The 14,924-nt window shown below is 51.1% G+C and overlaps 1 protein-coding gene across 8 annotated transcripts in view; it reads left to right on the top strand.

The window, feature by feature from the left end:
- The window catches only part of LOC102463920 (zinc finger protein 385C), a 222,168-nt gene that overhangs the window by 168,755 nt on the left and 38,489 nt on the right, over window positions 1–14,924 (top strand). For all 8 annotated transcript variants that reach the window (XM_075911606.2, XM_006130935.5, XM_025188595.3 and 5 more), the window contains one exon: window positions 813–955. In XM_075911606.2, coding sequence (XP_075767721.1) covers window positions 813–955 — 143 coding nt within the window. The remainder of the gene's footprint in view (window positions 1–812; window positions 956–14,924) is intronic.

Here is a 14,924-nt window from a genome sequence, read left to right as displayed (position 1 = left end):
CTGTCCCACGTGCAGGACTTGTCCTTATTGAACTTCACCCGATTCCTTTCTTTCATGTCTTTGCGCCTCTGTTTTTCCCAGCTGTGGATGGGGTTGAAGTTACTGCCCTTTGCTGTACAGCGCTTGGAGATGGGCAGATGAGTGGTGCAAATGAGAATGAGGGGCGGAGTGGGGCAGTTAGGGAGCTGGTTACAGCATGGTCTGTTCCGTCACATTTCTTTTGCGCCAGAGACTTTTCGAAAAAGGGTCGTGTTTCGACAACAGGCCCAGAGCCTTTCTGTGGCCTTTGAGATTGGAGAAATAGCATTTTTAGCATCAGGGCCTTTTGCTGTTACATATTTAACAGTGGTGTCAGAGGGCTTGGAGTGGAATCAGACTCAAAACCAAGTCCAAGTCCCTGCCCAAGAAGTCTATAATCAGAGACCCCCAATCCTGCACCGGGATCTGAGAATTACCCCCGATTGCTACCCAGCATGCCCTTGGAGTGGGAGAGGTCCATTATTTCTCTGTGGGTAGTGGGATCATGGGCTGGTTATTAGAGCTGGTGGGGGAAACTGGTATTTAAGATGACACGCGTAAGCAAAAAGATCATGGCTTGAAAAGTTTCGGTGTCCCGGGGGGACATTTTGCAGCAATGCAAGGCCAAAAAAAAAATCCCCTTTTCATGGTATAACGGTTCATTTCATTTACTGGAAACCAAAAAAGCCAAAGCAACATTTAAATTCAAACAGACAAGAGGCGCCCTCTGCCCTTTTTCAGCTGGCTTACCTAAGACCGATCTCAATGGTGTGTCTCCTTCCCTCTCTGCGTAGGGCCGGCTGGGCACAGCAGCCCCCTCTTAACCTCGCTGCCGATTCCGGGGCGACCCCTGCACCCGCCACTGGACATCAAGCACTTCCTGACCTTTCGACTCAATGGGACGTCCCCGCTCAACCTGTTCCCCAACTTCAACACGGTGAGTTGTTCTGGGGGCCCCAGAAACTTTCAGGCCAGAACCGGTGATGTCCGTGGCTCCTCCCCAGCGCAAGGGGATGGTGTCGGGAGAGGGGGGCCAGCTGGGGCAGACAACCCAGCATCAAGGGTGTGATGCTCATTGCTCTCTGCAGAATCCTGTCTATTGCGTTCCACTCTCAGGGAGGGAGAAAGGAACATTCCAAAGATGGGGGGGGGGGCTGTGACGAAAAGCAGCACGTTAGCCAGGGGGGTGACTCTTGGTCTGGCCCGGGAGACCAGTTGCTCTGCGTGGACAGACAGACTCAGGCCATGGCTCCTGGGTATCTGCCCGGCTGCTTGGCTTCAAAGGGAGCTGAGATGCTCCCTTCTTGGCAGGAGTTGGCCTCTGGGCCACCCGCTGCGTTCAGAAGTGCTAAACTCCCATGGGTTGGGCCAGATTTACAGGTCAGCAGCTTCTGCCAAAAGCAATGGGACCTGGAGCCTCGTGAACACCTGATAACCCCACCCCCGAGAACCCACTCTGGGCTCCCTCCGATCCTTAGGTGCCGAGCCTGAAGGAGCCGTTTGCACTTAACCATGAAGGGCAAGGATCAGTGCCGTCCAATACTGACTGGGTTACGGGAAGGACAACAGGCGGCGTGATACGTTCAGTGTCACTCGTTCGGTGTCACAGAACAGATTAATGGCAGATCAGGGGAGAGAATCTAAATCTCAGGCATCACGTTTCCAGAAAGATGTGGAGAAATCGGAGAGGGTCCAGAGAAGAGCAACGAAAATGATGAAAGGTCTAGAGAACATGAGCTATGAGGGAAGACTGAAAGAATTGGGCGTGTTTAGTTTAGAAAGGAGAAAACCAAGAGGGGGCATGATAGCAGCTTTCAGTTACTTAAAAGGGTGGTACAAGGAGGAGGGAGAAAAAAGTGTTCTCCTTGGCCTCTGGCAATGGGCTTAAACTGCAGCAAGGGAGGTTTAGGTTGGACATTAGGAAAAACGTCCTACCTGTCAGGGTGGTGAAACACTGGAATAAATTGCCTTGGGAGCTTGTAGAATCTCCATCACTGGAGATATTTAAGAGCAGGTTCGATAGGCATCTATCGGGGTGATCTAGATGGTGGTTGGTCCTGCTGTGAGGGCAGGGGACTAGACTCAATGACCCTTCGAGGTCCCTTCCAGTTCTAGGATTCTAGGATCTCCTGGGACCTGACCCGATACGGGTCTACAGATTGACCCGTGCTCTACAGATTGACCCGAGCTGCCTTATTCTTATTGAGTCTCATCACCCTGTAAATTACAGTCAAGCCCTAGTGGCTGTGCATTTGAGCAGCCTCCCCGGAGAGATCTGGGTGCTTCCCAGCTGATTAGCAGAGCGCCCACAGCCATCCGCATGTGTGTCGACTGGTGGTGCACATCTGCATATGCCTTGGTGCACGTAACAAAATGTATTTTGCACATGGAAGAAAATGATTAGCAGGAACGTTGCCTAGCGGAGCCCTTATTATTCTGTTGACTTTCAGCCACTCTCCACACCAGCCCACTTAATTTCTTGATTTCCTAAAAGGTCTTTTGGGCAGTAAACTGCTGACGCAAATTAGCCTAGGTGTCACTCTTACCTGGAAGGGAAGCGCGTTTGCTGGTGTAGAGCGCTCGCTCGGTGGGTCTGTTGCTGCCGAGGGAGGACTCTGAAACCGACCCAGGAGACACAATCCCACTTTTGAAATGGGGTGCATCCGAGATGAATCCCATGCAGGGCCATTCATCACTATTATAGACAGGCATTTTTAAATGGTTCATTTCAACCAAGATCAATTGGGTTTTGCTCCCTGAATCAATAGCAATAAAGTAGCTTTGGAGAGTCATTTTAAGAGTTTAAACACAGAAGAAAAGGGTGTCTAAGAGTGCAGGGTATCTGTCAGCTGCCATCTATTCAAGTGCCATGCTCAGACCTGCTTGCTCATTGCATAATCGCTCTCGTTAGTTTTCTAACTTCAAGGTCATTCCACCGGCGAACCCAGGCCTCGGCTGTGTGATATTTATATAATAAAGTCTCAGGCTTCCAATCTCTTCCTTCTCCTTTGCCCCCTTAACCACTGAGGAATATCAGGGCCTCCTCCCTTTAATTGGTTGCATTAAAATTTCCATTTAAACCTTTTTTTTTTCCCATTGGAAAGTGGCTTTTTTAACTAATTGGATATTTTTCGCATCCCCCCTTCTCCCTTCCTCCCTCCCAAAACAAGGTCGGTTTTAAAGTTTTGGATTCTTTTAATGAAATGTTTTAATTACATTTTAATGTCAAAAATCAAGGGTGTTTTTTGAATATATAATTGTCATCAAAACATTTCCTAGGGGGTGGAGGGGAATAATTTGCCAAGCAGCTGGAAGGAAACTCTGTGCTGCTGTTTGCAACAGTGGTCTTTGGGTTTCCCTGGGGAGGCCACATATGGATGGATACTCAAGATGCGTCTACACAGCACCGTGACTTGAAATAAGATATGCAACTTGAGTGACACAAATTGCGTATCTTCTTTCCATGCTGTTTCGAAATAGCTTATTTTGCCATTTGGCACTGTCTACACAGCACCAAATTTCAAAATAAAGCGTTATTCCGAAACGCCCCGTACTCCTCGTAGAAATGAGGTTTACAGAGATGTCAGAATAGTGAGCCCGACATAACAGATTTGCTGTGAGGACGTGGGATAGCTATTTCAAGATACTCTGGTATCTTGACATAGCATCATAGAGCAGCAAAGAAATCCCAGTGAGTCGGTTGTGCTTATGTAATCATCACCAGGTGGATTTGAACCTGGGACCTCTAGAGCTTAGTGTTGGAGCATCTACAGCTTGAGCACTAAAGCCAGCTGCCTCTCACTTTCAGCTGAAGAGCTCACTTGTTCTTATCTCTTGCCGTAAGTGGTGTAAGTGCCACTACATGGGATAGTGAACCATGTCAGAGGCATGTCTAAACTACATTTCTCCTTTGAAAGAGGAATGTAAATGAAGCCAATCGAAAATTCAAATGAAGTGTGGATTTACAAATCTCACTTTTAATTTGCATAATTGCGTGAGAGTGCTTTTTCGAAAAAGGTTTTTTCGAAAAAGAAACCGCAGTCTATACTGGGTTCTTTTTAAAAAAAAAAAAAAAAAAAAAAAGCCTTCTTCAAAAGAACTCAGACACCTCATTTTTTCAGGAGTACAGGTTCTTTAAAAAAAGGATGGGTTTTTTTTTGAAAGAACCCCATCTAGATTCTGGTTTCTTTTTCGAAAAAGCTCTCTCACGCAATTATGCAAATGAAACGTGAGATTTGTAAATCCACACTTCATTTGAATTTTCGATTGGTCTCATTTACATTCCTCTTTCAAATCGAAAATTCAAATGAAGTGTGGATTTACAAATCTCACGTTTCATTTGCATAATCGCGTGAGAGCGCTTTTTCGAAAAAGGGTTTTTCAAAAAAGAAACCACAATCTAGATGAGGTTCTTTCAAAAAAAAAACCCATCCTCTTTTGAAAGAACCTGTACTCCTGAAAAAATGAGGTGTATGGGTTCTTTCGAAGAAGGTGGTTTTTTTTTTTTTTTTTTTTTTTTTTAAAGAACCCAGTCTAGACTGCGGTTTCTTTTTCGAAAAACCCTTTTTCGAAAAAGCGCTCTCACACAATTGTGCAACTGAAGCGCGAGATTTGTAAATCCACGCTTCATTTGAATTTTCGATCGGCCTCATTTACATTCTTCTTTTGAAGAAGGAATGTAGTTTAGACGTAGCCTAGGTGTGTGGGTTACAATTGGAAGACATGGTGGGGAGGGGCGTGGCTTGCCATAATTAATGGTGAAAGAGAGCCAGTCCCGATTTTTTTTTCATCCTCCATTGGAGATTCTGACTTGACATGCTGGGAGATGGGCTTGTCTTTTACATCTCTGACTTGATGGAATTGTAGAAGCTAGAAAGTCAAAGACCTGGCTCGTCACCTCTTTGAAGAGGCGTTGTTGTGGCCTGACAGGCTGGGTACAGGGCCAGGAGACCGGAAATCAGTTCTGGGCTCTGGGTGAACACGGGTGAGTCACTTAGACCAAACTTGACAAACATGCCTGCGGATGCAGGAATTACTACAGGGCAGCTCTGGTAGGCATCGGGATGTGAAATATCGGTTAACTGAATAGTCGGGTAACCTTGCGAATTCTTATTGGTTACTTGACTAGTCTATAGTCTCCAGGGAGACGCGGAGCGGCTTTTCTCAGCAGACACCTCAGCTTGAGAATAAAGGACTGAGGGAAGTGAGGTGTGGGAGAATAAAACTGAGCTCTGGAGAAATGTTTGGCTAGAGTTTCCCCTACAATATGTACCAGTTCCGACTTACATACAGATTCAACTTAAGAACAAACCTACAGTCCCTATCTTGTACGTAACCCGGGGACTTCCTGTAAATGCATGTAGCCTTAACCTATAAGCTTTTGCTTATCGGTTAATTGATTAATCAACTCTACTATTATATCCCTAGTAGGCAGGCACTCAGACCAGCTGATCACAGTAGTTCCTTCTGGCAGTGTAACCTACTAAAGTGAAGCACTAAAATCTTGACTTATTCCAGGAGAGCCGAGCGCTCAGCGCTGCTGAAAACAAAGTGGTGCTTGTGTGGCTAGTTAGACATGTAACTACATAAGTGTAGGCCTCTTTGTTTGACAGCTCAGGTCTATGGTGAGCCTCTCTGCGCCCCATTCCCCCTCCTCAGTGAGCCCCTCTGTGCCCCATTCCCTCTCAGTGAGCCCCTCTGCGCCCCATTCCCCCTCCTCAGTGAGCCCCTCTGTGCCCCGTTCCCCCTCCTCAGTGAGCCCCTCTGCGCCCCGTTCCCCCTCCTCAGTGAGCCCCTCTGCGCCCCGTTCCCCCTCCTCAGTGAGCCCCTCTGCGCCCCGTTCCCCCTCCTCAGTGAGCCCCTCTGCGCCCCACTCTCCCTCTCCAATGCAGAGTTTGACACTGACCTTCCTTGTGTAAATGACTTTGAGTTTCAGGGATGACATGTGCTATGGAAGGGCGGGTGATTATTGCTGCTTATTTACAGGAAGGTTTTCCAAAACATTCTGGGGAGGGAGGCTTTCCCCAGCTCCCACTAATGCCAAGTCCCACCCTCCCACGGCCTCCTTCAGAATCCCAGCTTCCCCCCTCCCCCCCCCCCCGCACTACCAGCCACAGGAGAAGGCGGTTTCACTGATGCCATTTTGCTCATGTTCCTTTTTCTTAAGCAATTGGAACTAGCAGCTAAGCCGACCAGCCTGTTCTTTATTCTCCTTGGCTGCCCTCCCCCCTCTCCGCCCCCTCCCCGCTTTTCCTGGTACATGTGGCCTGTAGTCCTGTCATTGTGAATTCCTGTCTCCTGCAACACCATCCCTGCCTGCACTGTGAGCCAGTGCCCTTCCACTGACGTTGGGTGGGAAGGTCTGTGGCCACGGGCTCTCCTCTCGGGGTCCCTTGGGAGCAGAGAATCCAGCCCTGGCTAGGAGCGCGAGGAAAGTCGTTGCCACGTGACGTCAGGCGGAGGATTGGTGGGGCCACCGTGACTCAGCAGCCCTGTCCCTTGGGAGAGGTGTCTCCAAGGCAGGCATGAAGACATGGAGCAGAGCAGCCAGAGGTGGCTCCGCTCTCTCTTTGACTGGGGCTCCTGAGTATCTGCAGGGCCGCTTGGCTTCAGAGGAAGCTGAGATACTCCCTTCCTGGTGGGAACTGGCCTCTAGGTCACTCACTGTGTTCACAAGTGCTAAACTCCCATAGGTTGGGCCAGTTTACAGTTCAGCGGCTCCTGCCAAGAGCAACGGGACCTGGACCCTTCTGAACACCTGATCTTCCCCACCTCTTCCCCCCACCCAAGAACCCACTCTGGGCTCCCTCCAATCCCTGGGTGCCTGGCTGAAGGAGTCTTTTCTCATTTAACCATGAGGGGCAAGGTGTGGTGCCAGCTGATATTGAATGGATCACGGGGAGGACAACAGGTGATACGTTCAGCGTCACGGAACAGATTAATGGCAGATCAGGGGAGAGAGAGCATAGATCCAGGGCACCACATTTCAAGAAAGATGGGGAGAAATTGGAGAGGGTCCAGAGACGAGCATAGATGCCTGTCCTCTGGAATGGTGGTCAAAGCATGAAGGGACATGAAGCTTTGGACATCTCATGGCACCAGCTGCAACATGGCCATGCCAAACGCCTCTTCTGACTTGCAGGCAACAATGGAAACAAGGAGCTGTCGACATTATCGTCTGCAAATGTAAACCAACGTGCTTGTCTGAGCAAGGCGGGGGGGAGGGGAGGTTGTATGTCGTTCTACATTTGTAAGTTGCGGTTTTTGTGATAAAGAGACTGCAGTACAGTACTTGCAGGGGGTGAAATTTAACAACATTTCTTTGCGGGGAGGGGGGTTCAGTGCCAATATTTGTAATAAAAATAGAGAGAGTACGCTGCCCTTCATACTCGGTGTTGTAAGTGAAATCGGTATATTTGAAAATGTAGAAAACATTGAAAAATACTGAAATAAATGGTATTCTGTTAGTGCTTAACAGCATGATTAATTGTGATTACATTTTTTAAATTGCTTGACAGCCCTAATTTCAAGTGATAATTTAAAGCAATTTTAGCCTCTTTCTGGGTCAAGTTCCTACCAGTGCAGACTCTCCGGGCTGGATCCTGCAAGGTGGAGGCACATTCTGCCATCAGTCTGGCCGAGCTCTTAAGCATGTGCTGATCTTGGCCCTGTTAGCTGGGCCAGGCCAGAGACCCACAGGATCAGCCTAGTGCATGGGATGACTTTCATACCTTTGGCAACTGCTGCTTGGCTGCACCAGACCTGCCAGCTCAAGGACGTCTAGACCCCTATTGAGTAATGTGAGTCGGGCTGCGTCACCGAGAGGTGGGGGCAGGTCACCTGCCCCATGGGCAGCCAGAGAGGACTCTCAGCCGGCAGGTAGAACGGAAGGTCGATTAGTTCACAGAGATACAGACTTGTCAGCAGAGGAACCAGGAGCCGTCAGTACCACCCATCTGGGGGAGGGGGGTGGAGCCTGGGCCCCCTCCTTTTTCCCTAAGCCCAGCTGAGACTCACTCACACACTCAGCAACCCACCCCAGTCCTGCAGGAAGCCCCACCTTCTTTGTCCAGCTTCCAAAGCAAAAGGTGTCACCTGGTTGCACCAGGCTCATGTTACAGAGAGCCTCAGCTATTGTGTATGTGCTGTCACTACTGGGGCAGCCTCCCTCAGGGAGAGTCACCCCAAAATTCCCATCCCCACCTAGGTGTTGGTGCAGTGCCCAGGGAAACTGAGGCACACACACAGAGTTACCACAGGACAGTAAAAATCACATGCAACAGTCCAGAGCGAATGCAAGCCCCACTTTGTCACAGGCTGCTCCTTTGGGCCTGACCGTCGGTGTCCACAGACTTCAGGTGCCACCGTGTGGGGGCTAGACCTTGGGCCCGGTAGGGTCCTTATTACATCCCACTTGGGCAGCCCTTAAACAGCTCTGCTCCCTCTGTGCCTAGGGGGAGGTTGAGGAACCTAGTAGAGCATCAGGTTGGATCTAGGGTTGCAGGGTGACCAGTATTGGCCTGAACAGACTGGTATTTGCGGCATCTGTCCAGTAAAAAAACCAGAAAATACCGGACATGTAAATTGCTCAGATGGAAGGTCACTTGGGACATTCTTCCCCTGCAGCATCCGGTGGGGGCAGGGGGAGCATGGGGATTTAAAGGGACTGTGACCTTTTTTTTTTTTTTTTTTTTTTTTTTTGGTGCGGTGTTTTTTTTTTTTTTGCTCAACCAATTTTTTTCCTGCCATCTTTGGTATTTTTTGTGAAACTATCTGGCAGCCCTAGTTGGATCTGGTCTGGCTTCCTGCAGCAGCTGCACTGTCCCAGCTGCAGAGCAGAGGCCGAAGAAGCCCTGGAGCTGGAACTGCCGGGTTGAGGCAGGACCAGGTTCTGCAGGAATCAGGAGGAAATTTGCCACCTGGAGGAAGGGAGGGATGACTCAGAGAGGAGGGATGGGGGGCAGAGAGTCCAGAGGCCCCCTCTAGCCTGGCGGCTTTACAGAGGATGACAGCAAAGGCCTTTTCTTGGAGGGCTGCCGGCCTCCAGCCTCCATTTATTGCTTCGTTGCACCAGGGGAAGTCAGGCTGGCGTTTCCTTATCTCCTTTTCCGGTCTAATCTGCTATGGCGACAGCCGGGCGATTCTGTCAGGCAGCCGAGCCTCCGGTGGACGCTAATGGGGAAAAGGAGAAGCCGTTTGCGCTTTAGGCTGGGTCACGTTCGGGCTTGGTGCAAGGAAGGGCACAACTTGTCCCACCGTGCAAGTCAGGGAACTCACACCTTCTGGCCACAAGCTCTTACTCTGTCCCGCGAAAGGCTCCGTAACATCCCCCCCACGCACACGGGACCAGCGTGGAGGGAGAGTTGCCTGCCACTGCAGAGCTGTAATCCTTTGCGTGCCGGTCAGGTCATGACTCTCATGGACCCAGCCAGAGCAAAGCAAATTCTCCCCGGCGGCTCGCTCTTGATGGCCACTCGTGATCTGGAGTAGAGAGGTGAGTGGTTAACCGGTAAGCCTCAACCTTGCCAGGTAAGGCTTACCAGTTCTGGGTAACCGGTATGGGCTGGAAGAATTCCCCACCAGATGCAGGCTGGGAACAGCCCACGGCAGGAAGGGGCTCCTCCAACCAGCAAGCCAGAGAAGCCCTTGTCCATGGTTATGGGAGGGGGGGAGGGGGGAAGGGCACTAGAACATCATGTTTAAGTGGTTCACCAGTTAAACAGGCTTTTACATCCCGACTCAGGAGGCAGTCACTGGCTGAGGCCGTGCGGCAGCTCACCAAGATCAAACTGCATCTCGCAAACCTGCAGTCGCAGAAGGAACAGTCCAAACGGATGCTGTCCCTCTGAATTCCCACTTCTGACCTCGGCGGCTGGCAGGAAGTTCAGCGAGGAGATCTATTTATATCAAGAGGAACATCCCGGGGACACACTGAGTAATTTGAGTCAATAGGAATTGACTCTAAAGCCGAGACATTTGCTCTCTGAATGCACTGTGTCCAGGACGGCTTCTCTGCTGGCATAGGAGTTCTCTCCGGAGCTGGGCATAGAAGGCAGCCGGAGCATTCCGATTAGTTCTGCTGGAATCTGTACATGAAAATTGCGTCCGACCCAGGCAGCCCTCAGGCCTGGGAATAGGTACGTACGCCCTCAATGCACAGATCCTTCAGTCGCGCGGCGGTTAGCATAGGCCGGGACAAGTTCGTTGTGCTGCATTTTACTTTCCCAGAGGTGTGCCAGATGCCAGGGTGAATAGACTGTAGGGGGTACAATCCAGCACGCATCTGTGAGAGGAGACTAACAAGGGCTTTTCCCGTCCGACGTCTGTGACGGCGGAAGTTGGAAGAAAGTTAGGGGGGTACTTTTTTGAAGTCAATGCACGAGTATTCCCAGGTGGCATCAAAATGTCAGAACCATTCAGCATCACCCAGCAAAAGGAGCCGTTTTGTGCTGCTAGCGAAGTTCTCCGTGTGCTAATAACACGCTGTCCTCTGCCAATCTGCTTGACGGAGCAAAGAGACGCCGAGACCGTGCCTTTCGCTATCTGCAGTGCAAGCGGGTGACTGGAGCCTTCAGGCGCCACAGAATAGCTAAGCATGGTCTGGCCCGCTTCCGGATGCCTTTTCAAAACTCCAAGCATTAGATTGTTCTTTGGAATACCAGGCGCATGGTGAGGTGAAACAGCCGCGAAACTCTCGGCTTTAGAGTGGAGAGTTGTCTGGAGGCTTGTTTCAGGGGTTTAGGAGCCCAGATGCCTAGGTTCACTTCCCACCTCTGACAAGGAGAAGGGAAGTCACTTTGTTTCTCTGTACCTCAGTTTCTCCATCTGTAACATGGGGATAATTCTGGCTGGCCTACTTCCCATGGGTATTATGGAGATGGACAAATGAGTGTTCACAAAGTGAAATGATAGTGCTAGATGTAAGTTAAGTGTCTACTGTTGTGAAGGGGTCTAAAGTGGAAGGATGGCCCAGTGGCTAGGGTGAGAGGCAGAGACTTGGGAGAGCCAGGTACAATTCCTTGGATTAGTCACTCATGTCTTCACTAAACGGAAGATTGACACTGCCGTGATCATAGAACCCTAGAACGGGAAGGGACCTCGAGAGGTCATCAAGTCCAGTCCTCTGCCCTCACAGCAGGACCAAGCACCATCTAGATCAGGGGTGGGCAATAATTTTTGAACGGGGGGCACTTCAGAACTGTTGAAGTGGCCCTGGGCCACCCTGGAAGGGGCGGGGCCTCAGGCGGAAGGGGCAGGGCCTCAGGTGGAAGGGGCGGGGCTAGGACTCTTCCATGCTTCCCCATCCACAGAGCCTGATTGGTCTGGGAGGGGTGGGGGTGGGGGTGTGCGCCCAGAGAGAACTGCCAGCTGTTCAGAACAGCTGATGGTTCCCTCTAGGTACCCATGCCCCTGGCAATGGGAGGAGACTTCACGTGCTCCCCTCTGCTGCCCCCCGGTCAATCAGAGCCTGGGGAGGGGGAGCACGTGAAGTCTCTCGCTCCCTGCCCCCACCCTGCAAGGGAGCGCCGCGCTTAGCAGCTAGCGGTTGACTTCAAGTGCTGAGCTCTTGAAGGGTGGGAGGAGACTTCACGCGCTTCCTCCACCCCCAAGCCCTGATTGGCCTGGGGGAAGTGCACGAAGTCTCCTCCCATCCTGCCTCCGTCCTGCAAGGAGCATGCGGTGCTTAGAAGCGCCACACCCCTGGCAGGCGGGAGGAAACTTTGCATGCTCCCGCCCCCCAGGCCAATCAGGGCTTGAGGGCAGTGGGAGTGCGCAAAGTCCCCTCCCGCCCTGCCAGGAGCATGTGGCACTTCTAAGCACCTTGCAGGTGGGGGCAGGGTGGGAGGAGACTTCACGTGCTTCCCCCTGATTGGCCTGGGGACATGGGGAGAGGCAGGGCCTTTGTGGGCTGGATCAACTCACTTAGCGGGCTGCATCTGGCCCTCTTTTGCCCATCCCTGGTCTAGATCATCCCTGGCAGGTGTCTGTCTAACCTGCTCTTAAATATTTCCAGTGATGGCGATTCCACAGCCTCCCTAGGCAATTTGTTCCAGGGTCTAACCACCCTGACACGTAGGAAGTTTCTCCTAATGTCCAACCCAAACCTCCTTTGCTGCAATTTAAGCTCATTGCTTCTTGTCCTATCCTCAGAGACCCAGGAGAACAATTTTTCCCCTTCCTCCTTGTAACGCTCTTTTAGATATTTGAAAGCTGCTCTCATGTCCCCCCTCAGCCTTCTCTTTTCTAAACTAAACAAGCCCATTTCTTTCAGCCTTCCCTCACAGTTCATGTTCTCTAGACCTTTCGTCATTTTTGTTGCTCTTCTCTGGACCTTCTCCAGTTTCTCCACATCTTTCTTGGAGTATCGTGTCCAGTTCTGGGCACCACATTTCAACGGAGGCCTAATCGGCGCGGCGCAGAGCAGAGCGGAAGAATGACTTCTCGTGTCTTGCGCACCGCACTTCTGTTCATGCACTTGCTCACCACGCTCTCATTCAAACTCGCTAAATTGACCTCAGAGGGGCCCCCCCGTCAGCGGCCGGTCCTCCTGCTCCTGCAAGGAGTAAGGGAAGCTGACGAGAGCGTTTGCTTCCGTTGGCCCCCCACTGTGGGGATGGTGGGAAACTCGAAACACGGTACGTCGACTCCAGCTACGTAATTAACGTGGCTGCGGTTGCGTATCTTGAGTCATGCTTCCCTTTCAGCATAGACCTGGCCTCAGTCTGCCTGTACCTCAGTCCCCCGTCTGTGAAGTCAGGATGACTAGCATTGCCCTTCTTGGTGGGAGACTCAATGGCTACGTCTACACTGGCATGAATTTCCAGAACTGCTTAAAACGGAATACTATTCCGTTTTCAGTTTTTCCGGAAAAGGAGCGTCTACATTGGCAGGCTGCTTTTCCGGAAAAGCCCTTTTTCCGGAAAAGCGTCTGTGGCCAATGTAGACGCGCTTTTCCGGAAAAGAGCCCCTATCGCCATTTTTGCGATCGGGGCTTTTTTCCGGAAAAGACTACTGGGCTGTCTACACTGGCCCTTTTCCGGAACAGTGTTCCGGAATAAGGACTTATGCCCGAGCGGGAGCAGAATAGTTTTTCTGGAATAGCGGCTGATTTTGTACAGTAGAGCATCATTGCTATTCCGGAAATTCAAGGGCCAGTGTAGACAGCTCGCAGCTTATTCCGGAAAAGCAGCTGATTTTCCAGAATAAGTGGCCCAGTGTAGACACAGCCTATGTGTTTAAAAGATTGTGAACTGCTCAGACCCTCAGTCGCATAGGCCATGTGACTGGCTTAAATCCATAGAGGCAAGGGACAGACAGCATCCCATCGTACGTATGGGACCTCCTGCTGCAAACAGTTCACGTAACCAGCGCAGGCCACATCTCCCTGCATTCTGGGAACTCTGCAGCCCAAACAATGCAACACGTTCTCAGGCAACGTCGCTCAGGTCTGCTCCCGCTCAGCGCTGGACGGCTCGCGGCAGCGGCAGCACGGAGAGTAGAGGCAGCGGTTTCACGCTGCAGGTTCCAAAGTGCCCTCTCGAAACAACGATGGCCGCTACCTTCCTCCTGGTGTGTTTGGCTTGGTGCCGTCCCTTGGGAGGTGGCTGGTTCGGTGTGGCTCCCTGGGCAGGATGGCTGGGTGCCGAGAGCCCCACGTTAGAGGTGACTGATGCCGTGGGTTGCCAGGCACAGACTGTAGGACGCCTTCCCCGACTCTCCAAGTGAATGGTGACGGGAGCAGCAACCAGTGAATGGGCAGCGCTCAGAAGCATTTGCCCCCCAGGGAGAGGAGGAGAAGCCACATCTAGGAGCTTCAAACCTACATGCTCCGTGTGGCGGAGAGCGGCCAAAGCAGTAGTGCCATCCTGGGTGAGCGAGGAGAGGTTATTTAACCTCTGCGTTCAGCTCCGGCACGACCACTGCTGGATCCTGTGCCCGGCGTCCCAAGAAGGATGTTCAGGAGGAGAGAGGTTAGACTCATAGACTCCAAGGTCAGAAGGGACCATTATGATCATCTAGTCTGACCCCCTGCACAACGCAGGCCACAGAATCTCACCCACCCCTCCTAGAATAATCCTCTCACCTATGTCTCAGATATTGAAGCCTTCAAATACTTTGAAGACCCCAAGATGCAGAGAGTCCTCCAGCTGTGATCTGTGCCCCATGCTACAGAGGAAGGCGAAAAACCTCCAGGGCCTCTGCCAACCTACCCTGGAGGAAAATTCCTTCCCGACCCCAAATATGGCCATCAGCTAAACCCTGAGCATGTGGGCAAGACTCACTAGCCAGACACCCAGAAAGTTCTCTATAGTAACTCCTATCATCCCTCCAGGACGGGAGCTACCATCAGCTGAAGGGAAGGAGGATAAGGCATCAGCTGAAGTGTGTGTGGGGGGGTCCCAGTGGCCTTCTGAGTAGGGCATCAGCCTCCAGAGCCTCTGCCGAGAAGGGTTAAAGGATTAGAAACCATGCCTGATAGCAACAGACTCAAAGATCTCCATCTGACCGGAGAGAGGGGGAAGTTGATTACTGCCTCTATGTACCTGTCTGGGGAACAAATAAGGAACAGCAGGCTCTTCGGTCTAGCAGAGGAAAGTCTAACGCAGTGTTTCTTAAACGGTGTGCTGCGAGGCAGTTGGAGGTGTGCCGCGGAGAAGAGTTCAAAATGGCCACTTTTTTTTTTTTTTTTTTTTTTTTTGGCTCAACAAAAAATCCTTGGTGTTCCGTATTTAAAAAAATGATTGTTCGGTGTTCCTCGGTCTTAAAAAGTTTAAGAAACACTGGTCTGACATGACGCAATGGCTGCAAGTTGAAGCTAGACAAATCCATTCTGAAAATGAAGCTTAATGTTGGAACACTGAGTGTAATTACCCCGTGGCGCATTTTACCGGGGTGTGGGGGAACCT

This window comes from Pelodiscus sinensis, chromosome 29 (assembly GCF_052426305.1).
Source record: "Pelodiscus sinensis isolate ZL-2025 chromosome 29, ASM5242630v1, whole genome shotgun sequence".
In the NCBI taxonomy this organism is placed as follows: domain Eukaryota; kingdom Metazoa; phylum Chordata; order Testudines; family Trionychidae; genus Pelodiscus; species Pelodiscus sinensis.
Note: the sequence above shows the minus strand (reverse complement) of the source record. Positions and strands in the feature narration are given on the sequence as shown.